General features: G+C 43.2%; 1 protein-coding gene across 1 annotated transcript in view; it reads right to left on the bottom strand.

The window, feature by feature from the left end:
* Positions 1-10,568: 10,568 nt before the first annotated feature.
* Positions 10,569-25,656, bottom strand: part of P3h2 (prolyl 3-hydroxylase 2) — a 153,367-nt gene continuing 138,279 nt past the window's right edge. The window contains exons 9-15 of the mRNA XM_027412951.2: positions 23,937-24,064; positions 23,060-23,155; positions 22,256-22,406; positions 21,330-21,447; positions 20,332-20,407; positions 16,963-17,103; positions 10,569-12,008 (exon numbers count right to left, since the gene is read on the bottom strand). Coding sequence (XP_027268752.1) covers positions 11,916-12,008; positions 16,963-17,103; positions 20,332-20,407; positions 21,330-21,447; positions 22,256-22,406; positions 23,060-23,155; positions 23,937-24,064 — 803 coding nt within the window. The 3' untranslated portion in view covers positions 10,569-11,915. The remainder of the gene's footprint in view (positions 12,009-16,962; positions 17,104-20,331; positions 20,408-21,329; positions 21,448-22,255; positions 22,407-23,059; positions 23,156-23,936; positions 24,065-25,656) is intronic.

The following is a 25,656-nucleotide window of genomic DNA, read 5'->3' as shown; positions in this document are numbered from 1 at the left end:
GGTATCTCTTTCCATTCTCTCTCTGCCTACCTTTCCTAGAATTCTCCTCATCTCCTAGTCTTGCCTATCTTCCTTCCTTACAGCATCTTTCTGAGTTCAATGTCTGTGTTTTATGGCTGGAAAATGTCAGAACTAGAATTACAACATGGTTTTGCCATCACATCCCCAGTCCTGAGTGAGTTAAAATGTGTAGTTCTCCTGCCCACTGTCCCCCCACACTGCTTGTTCATTTCTTCTTTTAATCCTGTGTGTGTGAGTTATGAATTCATTCAGTGAGCACTTCTGATTATCTCCCATGTTGTGTACCTATTTTTTTTACACTTTGGAAATACATCAATGAATACTGAAGACTATCTCAAAGGGATGCAGTAAATAAAGGAAGTAAACCAGGTGAATTATAAGTAGAAAGTTTAAAAATAAAAGTGTGAGCATGTTGAACAGAGAAAGACCATGGTATTGGTGACTGTAGAAGTTCAAATGTAAAGAGACACCATGGTTAGTTACCACAATAAGGTAGACTGTGATTCCCACTTGCCATGGAGGGGACACATGGACACCTATAAGACTAGATCAAGTGTAAGGAAGTTAATGCAAAGACCCTGAGGCAGGAGTATGCCAGCCAACATCAGGGACAGTTAGGAGACCAGAACCACAGACTACAGGGCAGAGGGTATTGGAAACAGAACAGAGAGGCCACTGGATCCAATGTCACGGGAAAATCTAATAACTGGGCTGGTGAGTGGGAAAAATAGTAAATGATTTTGTAGAGTGACATGATTTGCCTTGTGCTTTTTAAGTATTGCCCATTTCTGTGCTAAGAATATACCAAACAGAGACAAGAGCAGAGGCTAAGGGAAATATGAATGGGCTACTTCCAGAAAAGGTGTGTTGGTTGCTTGGAACAAGGTGCGGAGAATGTCGGTGGCACAAAAGCCATGTCTGTAGAAAGCAGAGGTGTACACAGGGTGGGGAACCAAGGTCATGGGCCAGACAAGGGTAGGGCAGCCTGTTTAGGAGAGAATCTGAAGTTAGCATAAGAGTGTAGACAACCATAGAAGGTTCCTGTCTTAGTTAGGGGTTCTATTGCTGCGACGAAACACCATGACCAAAAACAAGTTAGAGAGGAAAGGGTTTATTTAGCTTACACTTCATATTGCTGTTCATCATTGAAGGAAGTCAGTGCAAGAACTCAAATAGGGCAGGAATCTGGAGGCAGGAACTGATGCAGAGTCGATGGAGAGGTGTTGCTTACTTTCTCAACCGGCTTTCTTATGGAACCCAGGACCACCAGCCCAGAGTTGGCACCACCCACCATGGATTGGGCACCACCCACCATGGGCTGGGCCCCATTGATCACTAATTGAAAAAAATGCCTTAGAGCTGGATCTCATGGAGGCATTTCCTCAACTGAGGCTCCATTCTCTCTGATGACTCCGGATTGTGTCAAGTTGACACACAAAACCAGCCCGTACAGCATCCTAGAAGAAAGCAATATCTCAGAGTAAAGCAGCTGTCAATGCTCCCCCAGGACTGTGCCAATTTTTATACCTCCCTACTGAGATAGCAGGAGTAGTGGAAGGATGAGAATGTTCCAGAGTCTATGGATGGCCCTAGACAACTGTTCTTTGTTCAGTGTGACCTGAAGAAGCCAAAGGTTGGCCACCCTTGTAATAGAACAGAACAGAAAATAAACATCCCATCAATGAAAATGGAGATGCCAGGCTACAGAGAACAAAGGTATGTAGGTAGACAGCAGGAAGGTTTTGTGAAGTAGACAAAGGCTTCTGTATCCAGAGTTTTTTATGCCCGAAAATATTTCATGTGTTTTGACATCGTTGGAATCATTTTAAGGGTGAAGTGTCAACACAAGCAACTTGGAGAGGTCACTGTGACCTTCATTTTATTGTCATAAAAGTGTGTATTAAAGATCACATATAAAGATATCTGGTAAGGTAAAAAGTGAAAAGAATGACATCAAGAATCAGAGTAGAAACCACATTGGTGACAAAATTTCCAGTCAAGTGTTTTGCTGCCCACATAGATGCTCACTCACATGCCAAGCAAGGACACATCCTTCTAAAACAATGGTTCTCTACCTTTGGGTCCTGACCTTTTGGGGGGCCATGTAAGACCATTAAAATTACAGATATTTACATTGCAATTCATAAGAGGAGCAACATGGAAATTGTAAAGTAGCAAGGAAAATAATTTTAACACGAGGAGCGCTATTAAAGGGCCACAGCATTAGGAAGGTTGAGAACCACTGCTCTCTAGCCAATGAAGCCTTCCATTGGTGCCCTGTTTGCGATGTTCTCCGTGGCTCTGCATCTCAAACTCTTGAGTTTTGTCTTTTTCTCCCTGATGACTCTGCCAGCCTCCAGGTCATTTCTTTTTCTTTTAAAATGTCTCCATTTAGTCCTTGACTCCCAAGTCTCTTTGCTGTAACCTGTAGCAGGCTACTTGATGTCCACAAAGATGCATGTTGGGATTAGTAGTAGGCATGGACAGATGGAGGCAGGCAATGGGATTGAGAGGAGGGTGCTCTTGGAGAACTTAAAACCGATTATTAATAGGAGTTTGTCTGCTCTGTTGTTTCCACATGCTACCAATCATAGATAGCCACAATGATAAATCTCCTTCCCACTGGGGCAGACCAATCCCAGGCTCCCTGTTCCTAGCCTGAATCACTGTAAGGGATTCCTCTTTGATCTACATAATACCCATTTCCCCCCCTCCAAAACCAAAAATGCAAATCTTGATAGTATGACAACTGAGGCATAAGAGCACCTATCTCTGGCTTCCCCCAATCCCAAAGTCCTCCTGTGGTTAAAGCTCCATCATCTCATTCTCACTTGGTCAATATCACAATGCCCAGACAATAGCTGCAACATGTTCTATTTACTGTGGTGTGCCACAACAATGTTTGGTCCAATTCAGGCTATCTTCCGAATTAGCAAGAAGGAAAACTAGTTTTGATCCTGACCCTACCAGGGATAGCTTGGATGACTTTAAGCAAGTCACTTTCCCTCCAAGAGGCTCAATTTCTCATTAGTCAGGTTAATATAATACCTACAAAGCTGAAGTCACAGGATTGCAGGGAGGGCCAAATGACATCATGGCTGTGAAAGCCGCCACCCTTATAAGCCACAATGGTGGCTATGAATGGTAGAGGTAATATTCACAACCCAAGACTCTTTGATTTTGCTTTTATTGTTTATTTTACCTGCAGTACCTTTTGTCATAGCAACTGTGCATCATATGACAACAAGCAGTAGGTTAAATGCCTCGCAAGGTTTCCCTATCCTCTACAAGCCTACCCTGAACCCTGCTCTCAAATACCTCCCAATCAAATGCCTCTCAAATACCTCCTTTGTATTTAGGCAGGTACCAGCATATCGTCCAATTTTGTGCATGGTCATCTCTCTTGGTCTGTATGAAGTGCTACATCTTATGTTTATTTAGCATCCTTCCTAATTGAAAACACACAATGGATGTTAAATCAAGTCTTGACAATGTGAATGTCTGAGTGAACAAATGGAGGCAGAGGCATCTCTTTTTTTAACCCCACAGTGCAAAACATGCTAATAGTGCCCTCTGCTGCTGACCAGTGGGTCAATGTTTTCTATGCAGAGTAGAACAGCAGGTGAGACAGGTAGGAATTGTTGCGCCTTTCACAATGTGTGGGACTGAGGAGAACAGCAATAATAGCTGAAATGCCATGTTTGCACAAATTTAGGGAGTCAAAGGGCCCCATTAGGTGGCTGTGGGAAAGTCAAGGTTCTTCCTTCTACACAGGTAGTAGATAGAATACTTAGTAGTAGAATACTTACAGGTAGCAGATTAGAATACCTTTCAATTTTATGTAATGATTTTCCCTTTTCCTGTGTCTGTATCAGTTCTTTACATCTGGAGGTTATTTCTGCATGTTATTATATGAAAATTGATTCAAAGCTTCTAAAGTTTTCATCAACAGTCAACAGCATCTCCAGTAAACTGCCAAAGTACCACTGGGGACCCTCCAGCCCCTTTTCCTTCCCTTCCCTTTCCTTCCCTTCCCTTCCCTTCCCTTCCCTTCCCTTCCCTTCCCTTCCCTTCCCTTCCCTTCCTGCTTTATGTTAGATAGTAAAATGACCACTGCCTTTTAGAGATAGCATGCTGACTTCAGGGCATTTTCATCACAAATAATCTCAAGTAAACCTCCTGGAATCTCATGAGGGAGGTATTACTAGCCTTTTCTTCATAGATAAATACTTTCAAACCAAGAGAGGAGTAGGAATGTCCATTATTTAAGAGCTGGTCAAAAGCAGCAAGAGAGACCTGGGTCTGAGTTCATGATCTCCTACTAACCTTAGGGAACTTCAATACATTGTAAAATAGGGAGTGGAGGTGCAAAGGAAAGGCGTCCAGTCAGTATCTGGTCTGCCCTTCCTTTGCTGGTCCATAAACACTGAGCACTGGTATGGCTATGTCTCTACCATGGGCTTAATTGTTTCAGGCCCACTGGCTGTAGAGAGCCAAACACCGGCTTCTGCTCAACAATGGTGTTCTGCTGAGCCCAGATGGCCAAACATCTTTCTCTTTAATTTGTCCATCTTTCTGCACATGAAGGTTTTATTTCACAGGATTCTAGACATAATGACACTGTCTATGCTGATTGTGAAGACAGACTGGTTTAACGTTTTCAACATGACAGTTAGTCATATGTGACGATCGGATTTCAGTGGGCAATGAGTCCTGGTGGATGCTGGATAGGCACACCTCAGAGTCACTGGAACACAGCCCCTTCTGGTACCAAGCCTTTGAAGTGGCTCACCAGTGCTTCAAAGCAAAGTTCCTGGTACGAGGAGCACATCTGATGTGCTTTTATTACCCTAAGAGACAAAAATCCTGCACTCAGAAGCCAAATGTCTGGAAGGAAAAATCTGTACCCTGCACTCAGCCCTGCGGCCTGGAAGTTCAGAGAAGGCAGGGAGTGCTCTGTAAGGAAACCAGGGCATGTCTGGACAGGGTGCAGTCAGACTGAAGGCTCAGAGCCAGGTTGCTGCCATCTTGGGAGGAGTCACCCCTTAGGATCTCTACCAGAGTGTGCAGAAGTGGGGGAGACCCAAGCAAAATAACTCTGGGTCATTCCCCTGCCTCCCACTTATCCCAATAACTCAAAAGTATGAGAGCTGCATCCCAGCCACTTGGGTACTTCCCTGAGAACTGACGGTAGAGTAGGTTTGCTTGTTCTAAGTTTCTTTTCTTGCTTATGTGAGTAATAGCCCACTGTACCTGCATGTTGGGAAATCTTAGTGACCCATTACTGAAGGAAGGAGGCAAGGAGAACATTCTCCCTGGAATATGCACTCTCTAACCCAAGAAGCTTTGCATGGTACCTCTTGATACACAAGAAGAGAAGGATAAAGTATAGGAAGACCTCTCAGAAACCAACTGTGTAAGATGATGTGACATTGTTTATGTTGAATACTGGGAGGTGGCAAATACGGTTGTAATTTAATTACCAACATTAACTTCAAAGAAATATAACTAACTCATCTTCATATTATCTCACAAGAAAAACATATCCCGAGACTCTGAACTTTAAAAGGGGTGGGGGGGAGGCAGGTGCGTGTTTAGTGAATGTTACTAAATAACACTGGATATCATGAGAAACCAAAACGTTGTCCTGGTGACCAGAAGCCTTGAAGTCAGCTTCTGAGCCTCGGGGACCCTGTAATTTCTTCCAAACTGAAGGAATATTATTGCCCAAGACCTTCAAAGGCTCTTGCAAAGGGGAACAGACCAAAAACAGGTAGAGAGAACAAACAAGGTGTGATTGGACACCAGTTGTGTAATGGCCTATTTGACCCTTTGGTTTTAAATAAGGCAAATTGGCTCCATTAACTCTTGCTGAAGATAATTTTCTTCTAATGTTTCCCAGGAACTCTGAAATGTTGTTCTCTGTGTACCACTGGGAACAGATGTCCCTTAGCAAGGAACACGTGGCTTTCTGATTTTCTATAAAAGCACCCCCCTCCCCCGATCAGCTTCACAAAAGCTTTGAGTTTTTCAGACATCCTACTTCAGGGCTGGCATGTCCTCCTTATCCCCAGTCTGGCATGAAAGTGGATGGGGAGCAGACTGGCCCCACAGTGTGTGGGGCAGAAAGTTCCATGGGTTCCTAGGCAGAAAACACTGCAGGTTGGGCCGTTGGTTCTCACTGTGTGAGAGCCTCTCTCAGCCACTTCTGACAGTAGCTTCTCCTCTCATCTTGGGTAGCAAGCATGCTCCCCTGGGGCTCCACTCCACCCACTTAAATAATACCTCCCTCGCCAGGGAATGAAATCAAACTTCCTCCTTGCTTGGTATTTATTTGGATTTTTCAGAGCACTCATTAAAGTGTTTTCCTAAGGCAATCTGCAGTAAAGATCCACCCTATCCCCAAACAGCAACTCCAGTGTGAACTCTCAATGGCTCAGAATTGTAGACTTCCAGAAGCTGCCCTGTTCATGTTCAGGACTTGTCACTTGAGGACAGGGGTGCAGTGAGGGCTCAGGGGTCACAGCATCTGCCTCTATACAGCAGAACAACCAGTTCAGCTGTGACCTCTGTAATCTTTCACCAGCCTCAACACTCCCTTCTCTGAATTCATCTGGCCTTTCCTTCCTATGTCTAGCATAACTCTCGCACTATAACACTTATTTGATATTGCCAATTTGTTGACACTGGTTTTTCTTCACCTTGCTTTGAGTCCCTCCATTCATTCTGAATATCTGGCCTGGCCTCTTACTTAGCCCACTCCAAGCCATCTGAAAAATGAATTCATTAATGAGAAGAGCTTTGCTCCACCATCTTCCCTGAGACTGTCCCTTCCCCCTGTTTACAGAATAAAGATTGCATTAAATGTCCCTCATAATTATGTACTTATATATGAATGCCAAGTGTTTCAAGACCGTAAACTACTTTATAAATGCCAAGTGCGATTATGTCTTTGAAACAATGGGACATATGGTTAGTGAGTGGAAAAAGATGAGACAAGGCCAGCAATTCTTCTTCCTAGTCCCTGTTTCTACCCACCCACCACCAGAGAGTAACTCAAAGGTGAGAACATGAAGCTGGAAAGGGAGAAGTCTTTCACTAAGGTCTGTAGGAATTCCAGGATATGTCCTTTATGATCTGCCATCATGAAAGATGGCACCCAAGTCTGAGAGTAGGAGCCTAGGCAAGGGCCTCTACATATAAATATGATTAGCATCTGGTTCGAGGTTGAAATGGAGGCTCAGATGAAAATCCTGCTTGTTCTTATTTATCAAGGACAGGAGAGCAAGTGAGAAGGGCAGTTAGCAGGAACAGTTCCTAACCTTTCTCCTGGGTGCTCTCTGTTACTGGTCTATGGAGGGAGGAGACACAGGGTGTGTCTTTTCCTTGTTTCTTCTTCCTCCAGAAGCACAAAAATTGTGAACAGAAAAACATGTGTGCTTTACAGTAAATTAACGTAATTATACCCTCCCTCGCCAACCTTGTTTCTGGAAAAGAGGGGAGCAATGTATTCTTCAGCTATCATGTTATGGGCTGCCAGAGGTGTTATGCTGTGTTATGAAGCCAGAGCTGATCACTAATTCAAATATTTCACATGGCCTCTGCTGTCCGTGGTACAACAGACCAGGGTCAATGATCACATTGTTGCAAGCTCATCATCATCTGGTCTCAGAGGTCAGGGCAGTGGAGGCCACAGGAAGCATAGTGATTTGCAGGGAGGATAGGCAACAGGGACTCTGACAGCTGGACTCTGTAGTTCCATCCCAGCACTGAGCTCAAAGGTGGTTGACATGACTTGTCTCGATGTGTCTGAAGATACCAACTAGGTAACGAAACAAAACAGGCCCTGTGTCTCCGATTAAAAACATTAAATGATCTGGGAGCCAAAGAGATATGCGGGTGGGCTGCTGGGACCACGTAGGGTGGTCACTTCACATCGTAGGCTTCCTGACAGCAGTTGAAGTACTGTGGCCTCGTGGTTTGGAATTTTTGCCAAATGGCTCCTGTTTGCCCCCAAGAGCTGGGAATATGGGATCAGATTCACCCTTTTCCCACTTTCCAGCTATAGCGCCACTGTCAGCCTTCTCAGAATGCTTAGTGCTTTGGCATGAGGAGCTGCTGAGGTGGCCCCATTACTCCCTCCTTGACGTCAGTCAGGGAGTTGTTCCCTGTGGCTGTCTTATGTGAAATAATTCAGCATTTGTACTTCAATTAAAATTCACAGGTATATATTATTAAATGGAACTGACTCATTCCATGGCTCCTCTTCAGCTGAACGAGTGCCAAAGAAATGTTACTTACGGGCTAATGATGAAAAGCCAGGAAAACGAAGAGTTCCTTGTAGTTGAAAGGTAGGTTGTGCATAAAGCGCTTCACATCCCAGGTGGCACTGTCCCATGTCACTCTCTTCTAAAGTTAAGTGGAAGACTGTCTCTGTCTTTGAGGGACAGGAAAAGGGATGCCCAGCCATCATCTTCATGCCTGACACAAACTTTGCTGGGCCCTAGGTATGTCTGGAATCAAGCTGAACTAGGGGCTGTGTTCAATGTATCTCAGGGGACAGAAGGAAAAGCATGTTGTCACACAGCTATTAGCAGGAAAAGAGAGGGAGTTTTCTTGATTCTGTAAAGTCAAACCTTCTTCTCTGTTAGCACATTAGATAGGCCTAGGGAGATGACAGAGGGAACAACATCCCTGACATTGCTTCTCCTCTCTCTGGGAACATCTTGCTTCTCCCTCAGGCCCTGTGCTGAGTCAAGGGACTGCCTACAGGCAGCCACTATGCTGCATTTGCTGCCCATCTTGTTTGTTTTGCTAAATTCACACCATATCCCATGCTCAGAAAACCCCTGGATTCCTCAGGTGTGAGCATGTTTAGTGTTTGAACCGCTTAACATGATAGTAAGATGAAAAACAAAAGCCTTGTGAAGTTTAAAACTTTTACAAAGGAAGGGACAAATGGTCCCCAAGTCCCTTTGCTGCTTAGGCTGTCTTGAGCACGAGTCCTTCTGTGTAAACTAGAAAAAGGTGAGCCTGCTGGAAGGGTTCAGACCTGCAGAGCTATGGATGAGTGAGCAAATCCCATATTTGGCCAACAAGAAATAGGTACCAGTTCTCTGGGTAAAGGAAGACCTACACCCAGATTCCAGCCCCTATGCATGAGACATTCTTGCATCCCCCATTCTAACAGCCCCAGCTTTAGTCTAGTCCTGTCTGCTATAATTCACTCATCACCGGATCATATCTGAGCCTCAGTCTTTGCCCACAGAAAAAGAAGGAATTGAATTTTAATTTCTATGGCTTTCTTCAACTCTCAAAACAGCAAAAATTCGAGTGGAATTTTCCACTTCTTTGCAAACAGGACTAAGTAACGTATGGACTCAGATTTCTGAGTTTGGCTGTCTTAAGTCATCTGATGGCACTCCCTAAATATTTGAATGAAATTATGCATGGTTTGATGTGGAGCAGATTAAAAAAATGAATGCCTCAGTATATCCTCGATGTTCCAGGCGTAAAGCAACACGGCCAACCAGCAGAACGGGAACAACCACTGCCTGCTGTCAGCGTGGCACAGATGAGATCTCACACAAGAGCGGTGTCTATGGAGCCCTTTACCCATTTCTTACAGGCTGAATGGCACACCCCATGCTGAAGCTGCTGCCTCTCCCTGGCCATCAGCGCACCCAGGAAACATGAACCATGAGGAGCCAACGACTGATTTCTTTGTTGACGTCTTGTTACCAGAAAACAGAAATTAGGTCCTTGCCCAGATCTGCCCCTCTTCGAGTCTCAGTGCCAGCAAGTGCTTTGCAGTGGAGAGCAAACAAGTAATAATCAACTTCTTCCCATCTCAGGGACTGGTAACCTAAAGTTAGGTTTAAAGTTTCATAATTGCATACACCTGCAGTGACCTCATTCACTACTCTCAGATGTTAGCAGAAATGTTTACTCGAATTTGTTAATTTTTCTAAAATCAATTATGCTATTGGTTTGTATCTTGAGCAAGGCATAGGGTTTTAGAAACAATTATAATTATTTATGCCATTTTCAGAAAAGGAAACTGGAGCCCCCCAAAAAGGAAGAGTGTCTCTAGGTCACTTGGGAATCATATGCTATTTCTGTTCTTCCACAGCAGAGAAGCAACCAGAATTTGGCAGGGAAAGGCTGATAGCACACAGCCCTGCAGTTGAATTTCTCAGTTTCAGAAAACAAATGTTCTTAGCACTAACCAGATCACAGAAAGTGAACCTTACCTTTACTAGTGCAGCCTGCACTAGTACCTCCCTTTGGCTAGACTTGCCAAAGGTTCCCAGAGGCTAGGGTAAGACCTAAGGCCAAGCACTGCCTTTGTGGTGAACCCCTAAGTCTTCAAGTTCTCTGGGTTAACATTAACTTGCTAGCCAGTTCTGTTTCTTCCAAAGCAAGCAGTCTACTTTTCTTGCGGCCCACTGTCTGCCGGCAAAATTGTCATGGCCCACTGCTCCCATGTTATCCTGGATCGTTACAAACTACAATCGAGAGGTAAGATGGACATTTGTGAGAAGACACATGCTGTAACACGGCTCCCTTTATTAAACAACTCAGACACAGCTTGCCTCTGAAAACTGACAGCAGTTCTGGCAAGAGGCTGCCCAACAGAGGCAGACGAGGAGCAGCCTGGTAGAAGGGTTTCCGTGTTTTCGCCAGCAGCAACCCCTCTGCAGCAGCTGAGCAATAGCACCTGAGGCAGGGGGAATCAAAGGTGTTCTTCAGCATCACTGGGAGAACCTGTGCTGCTGGAACCTCTGTGTGACTGTTTTAGGACAACTCGGAAGCTGCCCCTTACAGAGCTTTGGAAGGGAATCAAAACTTCTGTTGAAAATACCAGTCCTTGCCTGGCAGCAGTGGCGTGAGCCTTTAATCCCAGCACTTGGGAGGCAGAGGCAAAAGGTTCTTTGAGAGTTTGAGGCCATCCTGGTCTACATAGGGAGTTCCAGGATAGCCAGGGCTACAGAGAAACCCTGTCTTGAAAAACTAAACAGAAAGAAAAAAAGGAGGGAACGAACGAATGAAGGAAGGAAGGAAAAGAAAGGAAGAAAGGAAATAGCAGTCCTCATAGTCCATGAAGGCCCTGGCTAGGGAGCCCTGTGTCACAGTCCTTATCCCTTCCAGTGGTGGCTTCTTCAAGTCTGAAAGATGCTGCTGCTTGTGATTCTGGGGGCCATGCAGACGCTGTCTGGGGCTCCTCAGACCCAAGTCAAGCTTACTGTGAAGAGGCTGTACTCTCAGCCATCAGCACCATGACAGGCCACAGGGAAAGGCAGCAAGCCAGAGGCCTGAGACTAATTCACATAATAACTTTAGCCCTGGGCACACTTTAGCTGTGGGGATGCTGAGAAGCAGCCTATTGTGTTGAGATTCTGAATGTGCAACAAATTGTTTGTGTATGTGTATAGTGTGAGTGTGTGTGTGTGTGTGTGTGTGTGTGTGTGTGTGTGTGTGTGAAAGAGAGAGAGAGAGAGAGAGAGAGAGAGAGAGAGAGAGAGATTCTAACTAGGAGGTCTATGCATTTGGCTGTGTTTGGTATATGGATCTGTGTCATGTTTGGGAATTTGTGTGGCATGTGAGTGGCTTATGTGTATTTCTGTAGTATATCTGTGTTGTATGTTTACCTGTGTGGCTGTGTGGCACGCAGAGTGTGTGTGCTGTATGTTTGGAGATGTGACTGGGTTCTGAATGATGAATGGAAGAAAACCAAGGACACGAGGAAAGCAAAGAGAGCAGAGTTAGGAACAGAAGGGGGAATCTGGCGACTCATAGTATTCTGTTAATTTATACCCTGGTTCTGTACAAAAATAAAAAGGTTCTTATAAGATTAACAATTTAAATAAATACTCCATAGATCACTCTCTTTCCTATAGCTCATCTCTGGGGTTAATATTCAGTCCATGCTTCCCATGCTGCTCTTGATCCAAGATGGCAATCACTTCATCAGCCTGTATCCGCTCCTGTAAAAAAGACAATTGACACATTTCTGGTATAAACGCAATAATCAGGCCCACAGCAGATGCTTCCCCAACACTTCCAGCCAGCCATCTGTGCACAGTCAGGGAAAGCCTACTTCATCCAAACTAACGCACTCTCCATACATCCCCATGTCCTACACAATTACCTTCCGGGCTGGCTCCTGATGAACCCTCATCCAATGACTGGCTTTCTACCCTTTCTGTCTCAGGGACCCACTATCGTCTCCTGCTGAACTCAGTGTTTAGATTGAGCTCGCCATTTTCTCCCCTCGGACCTATCATACTCTTCTACAAGACTTTTATGTCTCAGACAAGGCTATTGTGACTCCCCTTTTGCCTGAAAACCCTGGTCCTGGTCGCCTGCATTTGATACACTTCTTGGCCCTGACTATATTGTGTCCTGTTTCTGCCCCTATCTCTTCATGGAGCTGACTGTTGGCTTGATTTAGGCCAGAGTTTCTCAGTCATAGCATTACTTGCATTTTAGTTGTGTGTGTGTGTGTGTGTGTGTGTGTGTGTGTGTGTGTGTGTGTGTGTGTGTATGTATGTATGTATGTATGTATGTATGTATGTATGTGTGTAGGATTTTCCTGTGTACTGCAGATGTTAACATTCCTGTTATACAACATGTCCCCACATAGTGAGAACTAAGAATGTGTCTAGATCCTGTGAAATGTCCCCTAAATAGCTAAGCACTACATCTTAAGAGCAACTTGTTTCTATCTTTCTCAGTAAGTGCTCTAGAATAAGTGCTCTAGAATATTTCAAACAAGTTTCACTCCTCATTCAGGTTCCTAGTGGATATTCTCCCTCAAGGCAAACTTCAACACAGTCCTATGTGAGGCTCACAACTCCAGTTGGTTGCAGGCTGTTTTTTCTTGGTGGGCTGTCCACTCCTTTCAGTCTTCTGCAGTTACACTGTGCCCTGCCTCTCTGCTCACTATACCACAACTCTAGATTACCTCACTGTCTCTGAGTGTTCATTCTCAAAACAGTTACCCAGCTCTAATCTGGGCAAAACACTCCCCTGGATGCTCCCAGTATAGCCTGTATTTCCTTTACTCCATGGTACAGTGTGGGGCCAGTGGGTCTTCCTCTAAACTTCACAGGCAAACTTCCACATCATTCACCCGTGTTATTTATCTAATCTAAGCCCACATGTTGGCTGAAGTCATCTTTTCTTTCCAGTCATTCCTTGGAGAGTAGAGAGTGGGTGCAATGGCTTCTTAGCAGCTAGAACAAAATCCACGTGCTTGAATATGAAATATAGAACGAGGTCCCTGCCTCCTTTATATCCTCACATCCATGTGACTCTTATCTTCCATAAAACCTTCTGTTCTAGCTGCTGTGCCCTTATTTCTATTTCGTGGGCTGTGTTTTTGTTTGTTTTCTTGGTGCTAGGAATTGGACCCAGGAGCTCGCACATGCGAGGTGTGCGCTCTGAGACAGAGCTTCCCCTCAGCCCATTTTTGTTTCTTGACTACTCTTCTCCAGACCTCCTCTTCTCTCTGGCCTTTTGCAAGTTGTCCTCTGCCTGGACTACTTCTCCCTGTGTGTTCCTTTTTGTTGGCTCATCCTATGACTCAGGTTGTAATTTACATATCACGTGTTTGGAAACACCTCATAGTTGGTCTACCATTTACTGTTAAGTCAGTTGTTTTATCCTGCTTTCAACATGTCACTTATTGCTGTTGGGGGAAAAAAATCTTCCGATCATTTGCTTTTTAAAATTTCCTTTGCTTATTTGTTGTCTCTTTTCTTCTTTTAGAATGGAGGTCCAGGAGAGTGGAGACTCTAGATCACTGATGTCTTGTCAAGGGCTCTATTATCTTAAAGAACTATTTATGTGGATGAATGACTAAAATACATCTCCCTAGAGAAGACCATCTTATGAAGTTTATTTCCAACACTCAGGAAATTAAGCCTTTCCTAAGTGACTCTTTATGTCCCCAAATCATCATTTGCTGTAGACAATTCTTCCACACCTTATCTAGTATTTTTGTTTTTAAAGATTTATTATTTATTATGTGTACAGTGCTCTGCCTGTGTGTATGCCTGCAGGCCAGAAGAGGGCACCAGATCTCATTACAAGTGGTTGTGAGCCACCATATAGTAGCTGGGAATTGAACTCATGTCCTCTAGAAGAGCAGTCAGTGCTTCTAACCTCTGAGCCATCCCTCCAGCTCCAAATATTTTCTAAAATTTTTTTATTAATTTATTTATTTGGCTTTTTGTTTGTTTGTTTTTATTTTCAAGACAGGATTTCTCTATGTAATTTTGAAGCCTGTCATGAAATTTGCTCTGTAGATCTGGCCTTGGACTCACAGAGATCTGCCTGCCTCTGCATCCTGAATGCTGGGATTAAAGGTGTGCACCACCACTGTCCAGCTTGCCTAGTGTTTTAATAACTTGAGTCCCTGTTATTTTCTTCCTGGTTTGACATTGAGTTCCATGAAAGTTATGGTTATGCCCCATTGAGTTTCTGTCCCCCAATGGCAGTCCCTAGTCCAGTTTCCAGATATCTGATTTGAAAACAAAGCTGTTTCCATGAAGGAGCTCATCGTTAATAATGCAGTCACACAGGACAACTAAAAGGCGCAAACACACTAACAGAAAACTACAGTTACATCTGAAAACACAGTGCTTAGCAAACTGACACACACTCAAAGTTCTCACATTTCATGGGCACAAGAAGTGATCAGCATATGCTTCTCATAAAGGGAAAGGGACCCAAGTGCTGGGACGGATTCTACAAGGCATCTGACACTTCACATGTGTATATTATTGAATACTTCCTGATGAGCAGGAGCATTATTTGTTTGTTTGTTTCTTGAGACAGGGTTTCTCTGTGTAGCCTTTGCTTTCCTGGAACTCACTCTGTAGACTAGGTTGGCCTCAAATTTACAGATCCACCTGCCTCTGCCTCCTGAGTGCACCACCACCACCACTAAGTCCGGGTTTAAACCAGAGATTCCCAAACATTGTTACATATTAGAACTGTCTGGGGAGTTTTAGCCTGCTGGTACTGATATAGCTCCCTACATAATTAGATCTGAATATCTGAAGGTAGGAATCAGACATTAGTGATTCCTGAGACTCACAGCAGAGGAGAAAATGTTGCTTTAGCAGCACCAAGAGGCTCTTGCCATTTCCTACAGAGGCCACTAGATGCCGCTACAGCCTGAAGCATGGAGCAGTTTCTTAGTACTTTTCCAAGAGGCATTAACGCTGGTGTAGGATGGAGCAGAGAACTTGGCTTGCATTAATGATTTCAATAAAATGCTACAATGCATTGTGCGGGTCTGATGGAAATAAAATGATACCAAATCAATACTAAAAACAGGGGGCTGATTTCTCCATAATTTGTTGTTTGAACCTTGAGATAGGGGAGTGGTGCTGGCATTTTGTAGATTAAAAACTCAAGGAAAGGGTGAAGGAGGTGAGGGTGAAGGAGGCTGCTGAGGACCCCAGGAAGTTTTCCAGGCTCTGCTAGGTTTTCTCCATCAGCACCATCCTTGCCTTACTGTGCCAGGCTGTCATCATCTTTGTGTCTGAGATAATGCAAGCTGTCCTTACTGTCCCACTTGAGACGCTCCGGTTACATACTCCTTCCCCAGCTGCCAGACCTCCCTGCTCTTGTAATTGGAGATTCTTGTGTTCACCTCTGCACACAAAGCCCTACCAAGGCAGCAAATAAGTACTTTGAGGGTGTGGACAAAAAGAAAGAGCATTTCTGAAAAGGGGGGCTATTTCTAAACTGCTGCTGCTGAAACTGCATTCAGTTTCCAAATTTAAAGGGACAAATATGGCATCATTTTAAGACTAGAATTTCAGAGACTGGGAGATGACCCTGGCTCAGATACTTAGGGCTCTTGCAGAGGACTGGTGTTTAGTTCTCAGCTGCCATGTCTGGTGGCTCACTTTTACTCCAGGAGTTAAGTGTCCTCATCAGAACTTACACATGCACACACTCACACACAAACACACAATCAAAAACTAAGTAAATCCTTAACTGGGTTTAGCACACACCTTTAATTCCTGCACTTGGGAGGCAGAGGTTGGAGGATCTCTGTGAGTTCAAAGCCAGCCTGATCTACAAAGGGAATTCCAGAACATCCAGTTCTACAATGAAAGATCCTGCAAGAGAACAATCTTCAAAGGGGAAAAGTAGAATTTCATCTCTCCATCCACACACATTCAGGTCTTAAGTAGACCTTGAAGCTATCAAGAAGACTTTTGCTGTTGGCTTCAGGTACACCTCCTTTAGTTAGCACTGCAATCGATCTCATGACCTTGGGTGGAGATCTGATCACTCTGCAAACTGACAACCCCACTGAACCTAGGTGAGGACTTGGAAGTTACTCCCTAAAACAAACTTGACTATTTTTTCCCAGGAGTTTCTACTCTGTCTGCTGGCCTGACCTGCAGGCCTCTTTACAGATGGGAACAGTAAGTGCCCCAACCATATTATATTATGGACCGATATAATATTCTTTTAACATTCAACTCAATAAAGTAACAAATATTAAATTTCATCCAGGTCCCACACAAGTTTAAGAAACTAGTCAGTGATGTTTTGATGATTTTCTATCCTTTCTAGTAAAAGTCCTTGGCTGCCTATGGTACGGGCTCGATACTCAACATTTGTGGTGACAGCTAGGGTGCCTAATGGATCTATTTCTGCAAATGTCTTCATGGTTAGAACTCAACTGGGTAAGAGCTGCCTTCACAGTCCCTCTCCTTTTCCTCAGATGTCACTGTAGATGTCACTAGAGACTCAATCCCTGTTTTCCCCAGATATCACTGCAGAAGTCACTTCAGGTTCAACCCCCTTCCTTCTCCTCAGATATCACTGCAGAAGTCACCCCAGGCAAAGGATTTTTCAGAGAGGTCGGTCCAGGGAGCAGGGCTGCCTTTTGAGCAGCTTCGAACTCACCACTTCTCTGTAAAGAGGATCTAGGGTGAACCACAGTGCCACAGCACAGCGCTGGCCTCTGGTGACCGCCTTCACCCCATGAGGGTTCTCGCCACCAGATGAGAAGCTGATCATCCGCCCACACTTTGGTTTAATGGAGGCCTGGCAACAAAATGAAAACCAGGTTTTCAATACCTACACCATGCGTCCTTTTGTCATTCCTTCTGTACGATGATGACATATTTGTGTTAAATTTTTGAAACAATGAATGATGAGATCTTATGTTGAAAAAAACATAAATTGGCTTATTTTTTACCTGCAAAATATAAATCGTTTCAATATAATTTACTTATATAGAGAGCCACTTAAGCAACATGTGTGGCACATCTCATCACATAGGAATCACATGGCATGTACACTGGTGATAACATGACCATTCAAGAACACACACCTGCCACGTTAATGCACTCCTATAGCCTATGGTACTATCAGTTCATTGGTTCTTAAGGTGGGTGTGCATTTTAACATCTGTGAAATTAGAAGGAAACCAGAAAATGAGGGGTACCAGAGAACTGTTACTATTGCCCTAGACCACAGTTACATGTTTGTACACCCTCCTAATTCTCCAAGTGTACACCTATGGTTTATGCAGTTGTAGCAATATGAAGATTTGAATTCATTTCTTTTACGTTATTCCTGTGCAAGGGTCATAAAGGTATTACTTGGCTACCTCCAGTGATGAGAACACACCAGCCCTTGGGGTGACCAACTTATGGCTCTAGCGATTTGAAATGACTGATGCCATAATTCCAAATTTTCACACTGTTAAGCTGTCCACTGACTTTTGGCAGGACGGTATAGTGAAACAACACACTGATGAGGGTACTGGGCTGCAGTGAAAAATAGACAAGAGGTTCTTCAGGCTGAGCAAGTGTAGGCAATTGGGTGTTAGAGGCCGTGGTCCTCTGTCTTAAAGGGTGTGTTGAGAGATTATAGAACATTTTGTATCCTTTAGGAAACAATGAAAGCATATTTATCCCATTGAGCCTGGACAAGTCCAACCAATGCACAATAGCAGCCCTGGCTATTGTGTGTGTGGGAACATGAGAGCATTCTACAGCTGTGAGACCCTTTCTTTCTAACCTTCTCCGGAACATATTTGAATTTTTTTAAAAAAGTTCTTGGATGCTACATAGATTTACTCTGGTGCTGTGGTTATGTGTATGTGTAGGAAGCCAGAAGTAGGCAAAATTGAAATTGAGATGCCCCCTCCTCTGTGTGTGCGTGCATGTTTGTGTGTGTGTGTGGGGGGGTCATGCACATGTGTGCAGTTGTCCCTGGAGGCATGCATCCTCTGTAGCTGGTGTTATAGGAAGTTGTGAGCCACCTGGGAACCATACTCTGTGTCCTTCAGTATCCAGTGTGGAAATTTTAAAAAAAGGAAACCAGCTCTCAGGAGGCAGAGACAAGTGGATTGCAGTGAGTTAGAGACCAACCTGACCTACAAGAGCTAGTTCCAGGACAGTCTCCAAAGCCACAGAGAAACCCTGTCTTAAAAAACAAAACAAAACAAAAGAAAGAAAGAAAGAAAGAAAGAAAGAAAGAAAGAAAGAAAGAAAGGAGGGAAATGGGAATTCTTCATTTTTAAGAATTCCTACCTGATTAATTATCTACAAAAGCCCTAAAAGTCTGCTATATGAACAAACATGAAGTGCTATTGCACTTTTCCACCAAAAGCTTACCATCTTTTCATTCAGTTTTTTGGGGTAAGTAGATTATGGGTTTTGTGGGATGCCTCAGTAATTAGAACTGTAGAACTGTGAAATGAGAATCACCTCTGCTTTCACACACAGAAGCAGCAGGATAGCCCTTAACTTAGACTCAACAAAGAATGGGACTGAGCTATATAGTACACCAGCCCTGGCACCATCAATCATTGGGCACTTCCAAATACGGCCACTAGATGGAGTAGAGGCAAAGGAATCGTCACCATCTGATTTTTTTTTTTTTTTCTTTCAAAATATTTAAGAAGTGGACATTTTTCTTCTTCAGTTTCCATGTTTTCAAAGCTTGGAAATAAAATGTTTTCCGCATGCAGTTCTTCTAAAAGTGAGAATCCTTTAGAGGTATTTAAACTCCAGTCCAGTTCATTAATCTTGGTTTATTTTTTCCCAGGTAGGAAACGCCAAACCACTGACTTCTTTTTCTTTTCAAACAAAAAAACGAGGCAACATGTTGGTTTAAACATACACCACTGAACACAATTTCATGACCTATTTTAATTTATAACCATGTTTCAGTGTACTATCCCCACAATCCTCAGTTAAGCCAATGATATTTAGCTTGGGATACATATGTGGTGTTCCCTGAACGACCATGCATATTTTGCTATGGAAAAAAAAAATGTGCAAGCAAAGATTGAATGTACAAACATGGGGAGAGTTTTGGAATTGCTTACATAATGCCAACACTTTGAAGTTCATCATTTTCACGTCCAGACTACTCTTAGATTTTTCAGGAAGAAAGATGTCTCATAATCAATTTATAATTCTTAAGTTCTTCATTTGAAATTTAGTGTTCTCAAGGTGTGTTTGATCTTCGTCTTAAAGATCAAACGAATCTAACTATAAGGACTGTAAGTGATAAGGAGGTTGCGGTATGAAGGCATCAGCGTGCTTATAAGTAAAATGGTTGGCTGTGACTTTTGAGTTAAATATTTGTGAGTGTAAATACCCATTTGGGGGTGAAATTTAATGGCTTGCACTTAATTATATATACCAGTTTGTATGCACACATATGGAATTGTATGCACAATTCACTCTCAATCTAAGCATACTGGCTACTTGAAGCCATCGACTTGTCCTAGACCTAAGTGCCTTAGGAACCGATGCTTGAAAGTTCACATCAGAGCATCTGACAGAGACTCAGAACCTAAGCCGGTGGTTCTCAACCTGTAGGGCACAACCCCTTTGGTGGTCACAGATCAGATATTGCATTATGATTCATAACAGTAGCAAAATTATAGTCATGAGTAGCAAGGAAATAATTGTATTTGGGGGTTACCACACATGAGGAATTGTCCGTAGAGATCACGGTGTTTGGAAAGTGAGAAGCACTGCTCTAGGCTTTGGTTACAACTCTAACATTATTTATATGATTGTGATCAAATCCTTAAAAATTCCTCTATCTCAATTTGCTCGTCTTTAAAATGGACTAAAATGGTCACATATGCTTAATATTTTTATTATTTATAGATCACCAGGATCCTCTTTTCTTCCTGAATTCTTAAGCTCAGAAGTATCTGAAATTCAACAACCTGCAGGATGTTGGGAAGATGGTAAATATTGAAGTCAAAGTCCTAAATAAGTTTTTAGGCAGCGGCTTACTCACGGTCACAGTTTTAGCGTCTATTTCAGTGAAGATGAACTCTCCTCCTTCAAAGTCGTCATTCATATACAGGAGTGCACTATAAGGAAAGGGGGAATCCATTAAATGACAATATATTCCTCATCGGCAACACTGTAAAACATTGCAGACTAGTGACAAATGGACGGTAAGTTGTCTTTGACACTGACCCACCAAACCCTTGAAATTAAGCTCAGGGATAGCCAAGGTTAAGTTCCTGATGTTTATTGATTCCATTTACATGTGGCCTTAGTCTTAATTCAAACTCACTTTACATTGTAAACACCCAAGCAGGCTTTATTTCATATAGCCCTCTAAGCTCATCCACACTGCTTATAACGCTCTTCCTCCTGCATAGAGAAGTTCCTCAGAGGATGGAGTTTTCCTTCCTTAGCTTAGTTAATGCATTGCTTGTGATCTAGCCTGGCCATGCAGATAAAGGCTGCTCTCTAAATGTTTTGAATCAAATACAACATAGCAACAACTGACGTGTTATTAAATATGCATAGTGACTATACACAAAGATATGCTGTTGCATGCTAGGCTATCTTCTCTTGATGTACTAACATATCTCCTCATACTATACAACAGTATTCCCTTTTGAGTTTCTATTTTCCTCATGGGAAAATGCAGACATAGTTCTTGGAGAATGGGAATAATACGTGTGTGTGTGTGTGTGTGTGTGTGTGTGTGTGTGTGTGTGTGTGTGTGATAAGGTGCTATGTATGTTGGGAGACCATGCCCATATGCTCTCAGAGTGAGAAACACATGCAAAGTGAGATACATGTCTTCATGAAACACACTTGTCTGTAAATCGAGTTGTCTACTTCATGCTGTTTAAGATAAAAGTGAGAAGGCTCATTCTCGAGCCTTGGCTCCTGTTCCAGATGACTCTTAGGGATCTCAACTTCACAGAGATGAAAAAAGTAGCAAAGCAAAGCAGCTTCCGCTTTCCACAAAAGCTTGACTAGAAGCCACCCTACCTATAGTCCCGGAAAGTGTAAGCAGGAGGCTCCTTCCAGCATTCATTAGCTTCGGGATCCAACAGGCAGTTGTCTGCATGAATGGGATGACTGAGGTCGTTTCTTCTATCCTGCTGCCCTGCCAGAAGAAGGAACAAAGACGAGAACAGGATGAGCAAATGAGAGCAGAAGAGGCCAGGGTGCAACATCTAAAGTCACACTTTAACCATCTTCTTCAGTCCTTTGCAAAGCTAGACAGAGAGAAGGCAGTGAGTGCGGTGATAGAAAGAACACCAGTCAAGAAACTCCTGTGGTTGAACATAAACTGGATTTGAAATTTTGGCCAAGCTACACCTGTCTTTTCAGGTATAATGGATGAAATGCATACACCTGGGGAAATCCCATGCATTTTACAGGTTGAGTCTCATGTGTGGTAGCAAAAGCCCTCAGAATAAATGGAGAGGGAAACTAAAGGTTTTGACTCACTCTCCACAAGTCTTAAGTGCTCTAACACAGATTTCTTCCCACCCCCATTCGGATGAGTGGAAGAGAAAACCAAAAAATGACAGTAATCAGCAGTAAGGGGTGCTTGCCTCTCAGAATGCTCTTTAGTGAGCCCCTCATTGTCTGCACCTCCACTCTCTGCTTACAGACATAACTGTACTTTCCAGCCATCTGGGTCACTGAGACACAGAACAGAAAAGCATTCTTTTCCCCACATGTCCTAGCAATTATGAGAAAGGGATTTGAAGACAGAAAATTTACAGAATGAACATCTAACAAGAGTCAAAAGGGGAAAAAAAGAAAAAAGTAAGTGCCTATTGTTTTAGAAGTCTGGCGTTCTCATACATTATCACTGCAGAACATAACAGAGCTTTGCTGTGGACTGTTTTCTTTCCTGGGGCATTCTGGGAAGAAGGAGACAAGTTCAGGGTCTGGAAACCTACCAGACAGGGCTGTTCTGCAGACCATGTGTGTATAGGAAAAATACAGGGTTGAGTTCAGCATGAAATAGGATTCCACAATCTTCCGAGCTTTCTCGCTGATGTCATAGAACAAGCGTGCACTCTTTAGTGGCACTCGGCCTTCATAGCCAAACTGAGAAGAAAAAAACAAAACAAAACAAAGTAAAACACTGAGGACATTAGAGACCATGGGGTTGACTGAAGGGCTGGAGACAAACAAGTTCTAGGTTTCATGAAGAGAATAGAGACTGGCTATCTCTGCACTAACTAAAAGGAATATCAAATACTGCGTGTTTGCAGGTTCACATAGAATGGTGAGCCACTGAAACAACTCCTCCAATGGCAGAGGGAAGGTCAAAAGCTAATTGCTGTCTCCCCCCTCTCTTATAATATATTCTTTACTCTCCTCTTATAATACTTCTTGAGAAGAGAAGAATTTCTGATTTGGGAATGTTTTTATCACTAGCTTTCGAGCTCCTTGAGGATACTGGTTGCAAAGTTTTTGGTGAGATAACAAGCTTGGAAACCATGAAGCTTGGTAAATGGGTGCCAGAATGAGGGGATCACCAGAAACAGCAAAGTGGCTAGGGGTGTGGTTCCGAGGCAGAGTGTGTACTGACAATGTCCCCTTAACACAAATGACAAAACAACCAACCGAGTCTCCATTTCCCAGATGCTCCCTTCTGAACTCTTCTTCCTGAGTCTGCCCTTCACAAAGGTCTCCCCACCCCACCCTTGCCCCACCATCCCCTAGGAACCCAAACTTAAAGGAAGCAAAGGATTTACTTTTAGTGCTTTCAAGACAGTTGCTCCTTCAAACTTTTCATTGGGTGTATGGGGCGATGTTTTCCCTCGGTATCCATCACCAACCAGCATGATTCCCTGAGGACAAAATGTATTCAAACACTCTTTTACTGACAAGCAGCAATGCACCAGGGTTTCCTTTCTGCTTTGTCTTCCAGAAGCTGAGAAGCCAAATCAACGGTCAGCACCATTTAACTGCAGGGTTCATGTATAACTAATTCTAACTAGTAGGGGTATTTTTTTCTTTATCTTCATTATAAAATACTACTACTACTACTTATTATTATTATTACTATTATTACTATTTGTTTTACGAGACAGGGTTTCTCTGTGTTGTTTTGGAGTCTGTCCTAGAACTCGCTCTGTAGACCAGGCTGGCTTCGAACTCACAGAGATCTGCCTGCCTCTGCCTCCCGAGTGCTGAGAGTAAAGGCATGCACCAACAACGCCCGGCTAAAAATACTACTTTTTAAAAATAGACATTTAATACAAATTGTTCATATATAGACTAATCACTGGTTAGAATAGTGGGATTTCTCCAGTGACTTCTATGGGAGGCAGGGAAGCTGCTGGATGACTACTGTGTTAAGAGCTAAGTCATGGAAGTTTCAGATCATTCCAACCTAAAAGCTATGAACACACATCCATGGTTAATGTCTTCCACCTAAGTAAGTGAAATTCTAGTTCCCTAATGCTGCCTTCCAGGCTCAGGACACTCTGGGACAGGGGCTGCCCTCCTCCAAGACACTGCCCTTAAGGCTGAAGACAGACAGAGTGGCAAAGGGGCTTTTGTCCTCTACACCATTGTCTGCAGGCTCAAGTTGGGCTAGCATGGAGGGCTCCCCTTCCCAGTGCTCACACTGGCCACACTGTGTAGCTCCCGGCACTGCTCTTCCGATAGGACGTTGTCTAGGAGAACCCGCTGAGTCCCGTTCAGTTGTTCTGAGTTGTAGACGAAGGTGATGTTCTCATAGAGTAGAGGGCCACCTAAAGGGAGAAAGCAGAATGTCTTCACTGCTGCTTCCACAACTCTAAAAGGATGCACAGAAAACAGTCTGCAATAGATAGCTCAAGGGATGCAGAATCCACAGGAACACAGGAGTACAAGGCAAATCATGCACAGAAAGCTAAATACATTTTAGGTCTCAAACCTGGGAATAAACTGCTAACTGAGGTGCCTATTAACATGGCAAAGTGGACCCTGTAAGCAAGTCTCTCAGCCTAACCAGTACCTGGCATATCCCATCCTGAAGTGTAAGTGATTTGGCTCTATTTTCTACATTGATGTTTCATGTAACTTAATACCAAAAATCATGATACAGAAGGAGAGCAAGAATCTGAAAAAAACTGCAGCCAAGTCAACAATATTAATGAAAAAGTTTGATATTATTTTGCTTAAAATACAATACCAGATTCTACATGAACATCTCCTGAATGACAGGGACAAAGTTCTTTAAGGCTAGCATACCTTGCAGTATTTTGTTATCCAGTGCTGGGTTTTTATCACAAATTTTTATATTGGAACTACTTTGAAATCTTGGTGAATCTGCTAAATTTTAGTTTAATCTGGCCTCACTGCACTATTTATAAACCTACCAACTTGATTTATTATTAATATTAAAACATCCAATCAAGCAATCAGTGGAAATTGACCTTGTGCCCCATCAAGATACATATCTAAGGCAGAACTCAGCAAAAAGGTGGTTATTCAGCTGTCTTAGTCATCACTTACCTTAATTTTTAAAAATTATTATCAAGACTTAGAAATGTAGAATTTTTTGGATTCTAAGACAATAAATCCAGGCCTGGAGAGATGGCTCAGGGGTTAAGAGCACTGACTGTTCTTCCAGAGGTCCTGAGTTCAATTCCCAGCAACCACATGGTGGCTCACAGCCACCTTGAATGAGATCTGGTGCCCTCTACTGGCATGCAGGCAGAAGACTGTATACATAATAAATAAATGAACAAAATCTTAAAAAAGACAATAAATCCATAGAGCCCTGGTTTCCAGTACCACATCTTTTGGACAAGTAGAAAAATAAGTTGTTTGCTTTTACAATTTGATGTTTCTTAAAACTTGTTGTCTTAAAGTTTTTGAAAAATACTGAATTGGATAGAATCTATAGCCCACTTGAAACTTGAAGTGTGTGAGTAGGCTTTATGAGTTTCCCAGACAGTTATATACTATGTAGTAGTTTTCAGATTTATGTCACCACAACTCCTTCCCTCTATACTCCTGTTTTCCTCTATGCTCCTCCCCTCTCCCCTCTCTTTTCCTTCCTGTGACAAACTCTAAGACAGTCCTCTCTTCTTTCTAGTTTCTTACCCTTGTGTAATCTTCCCTCTGCAAGTGAGAAGTTGGCTTGGTAATTGTTTCTGATTCACAGAATACAATGAAGGAGATGGAGATGGGAGGTCACCGGAGACTGTGACTTCTCCCTGGCTCACTGGCCCAGTTCACTGTTATCTCAGCTTGTGTGCTTTGATTATGCAAGTGGCTCTGTTACTACTGATTTAGCAAGGAACAGAGGGCATCCTCTGGCTGAGAAGCAGCCAGAACTGCACAGCCTTAGCCCATC

This window comes from Cricetulus griseus, chromosome 4 (genome assembly GCF_003668045.3).
Source record: "Cricetulus griseus strain 17A/GY chromosome 4, alternate assembly CriGri-PICRH-1.0, whole genome shotgun sequence".
Taxonomy (NCBI): Eukaryota; Metazoa; Chordata; class Mammalia; order Rodentia; family Cricetidae; genus Cricetulus; species Cricetulus griseus.
The sequence above is the reverse complement of the archived record's forward strand: the minus strand, read 5'-3'. Positions and strand labels throughout refer to the sequence as shown.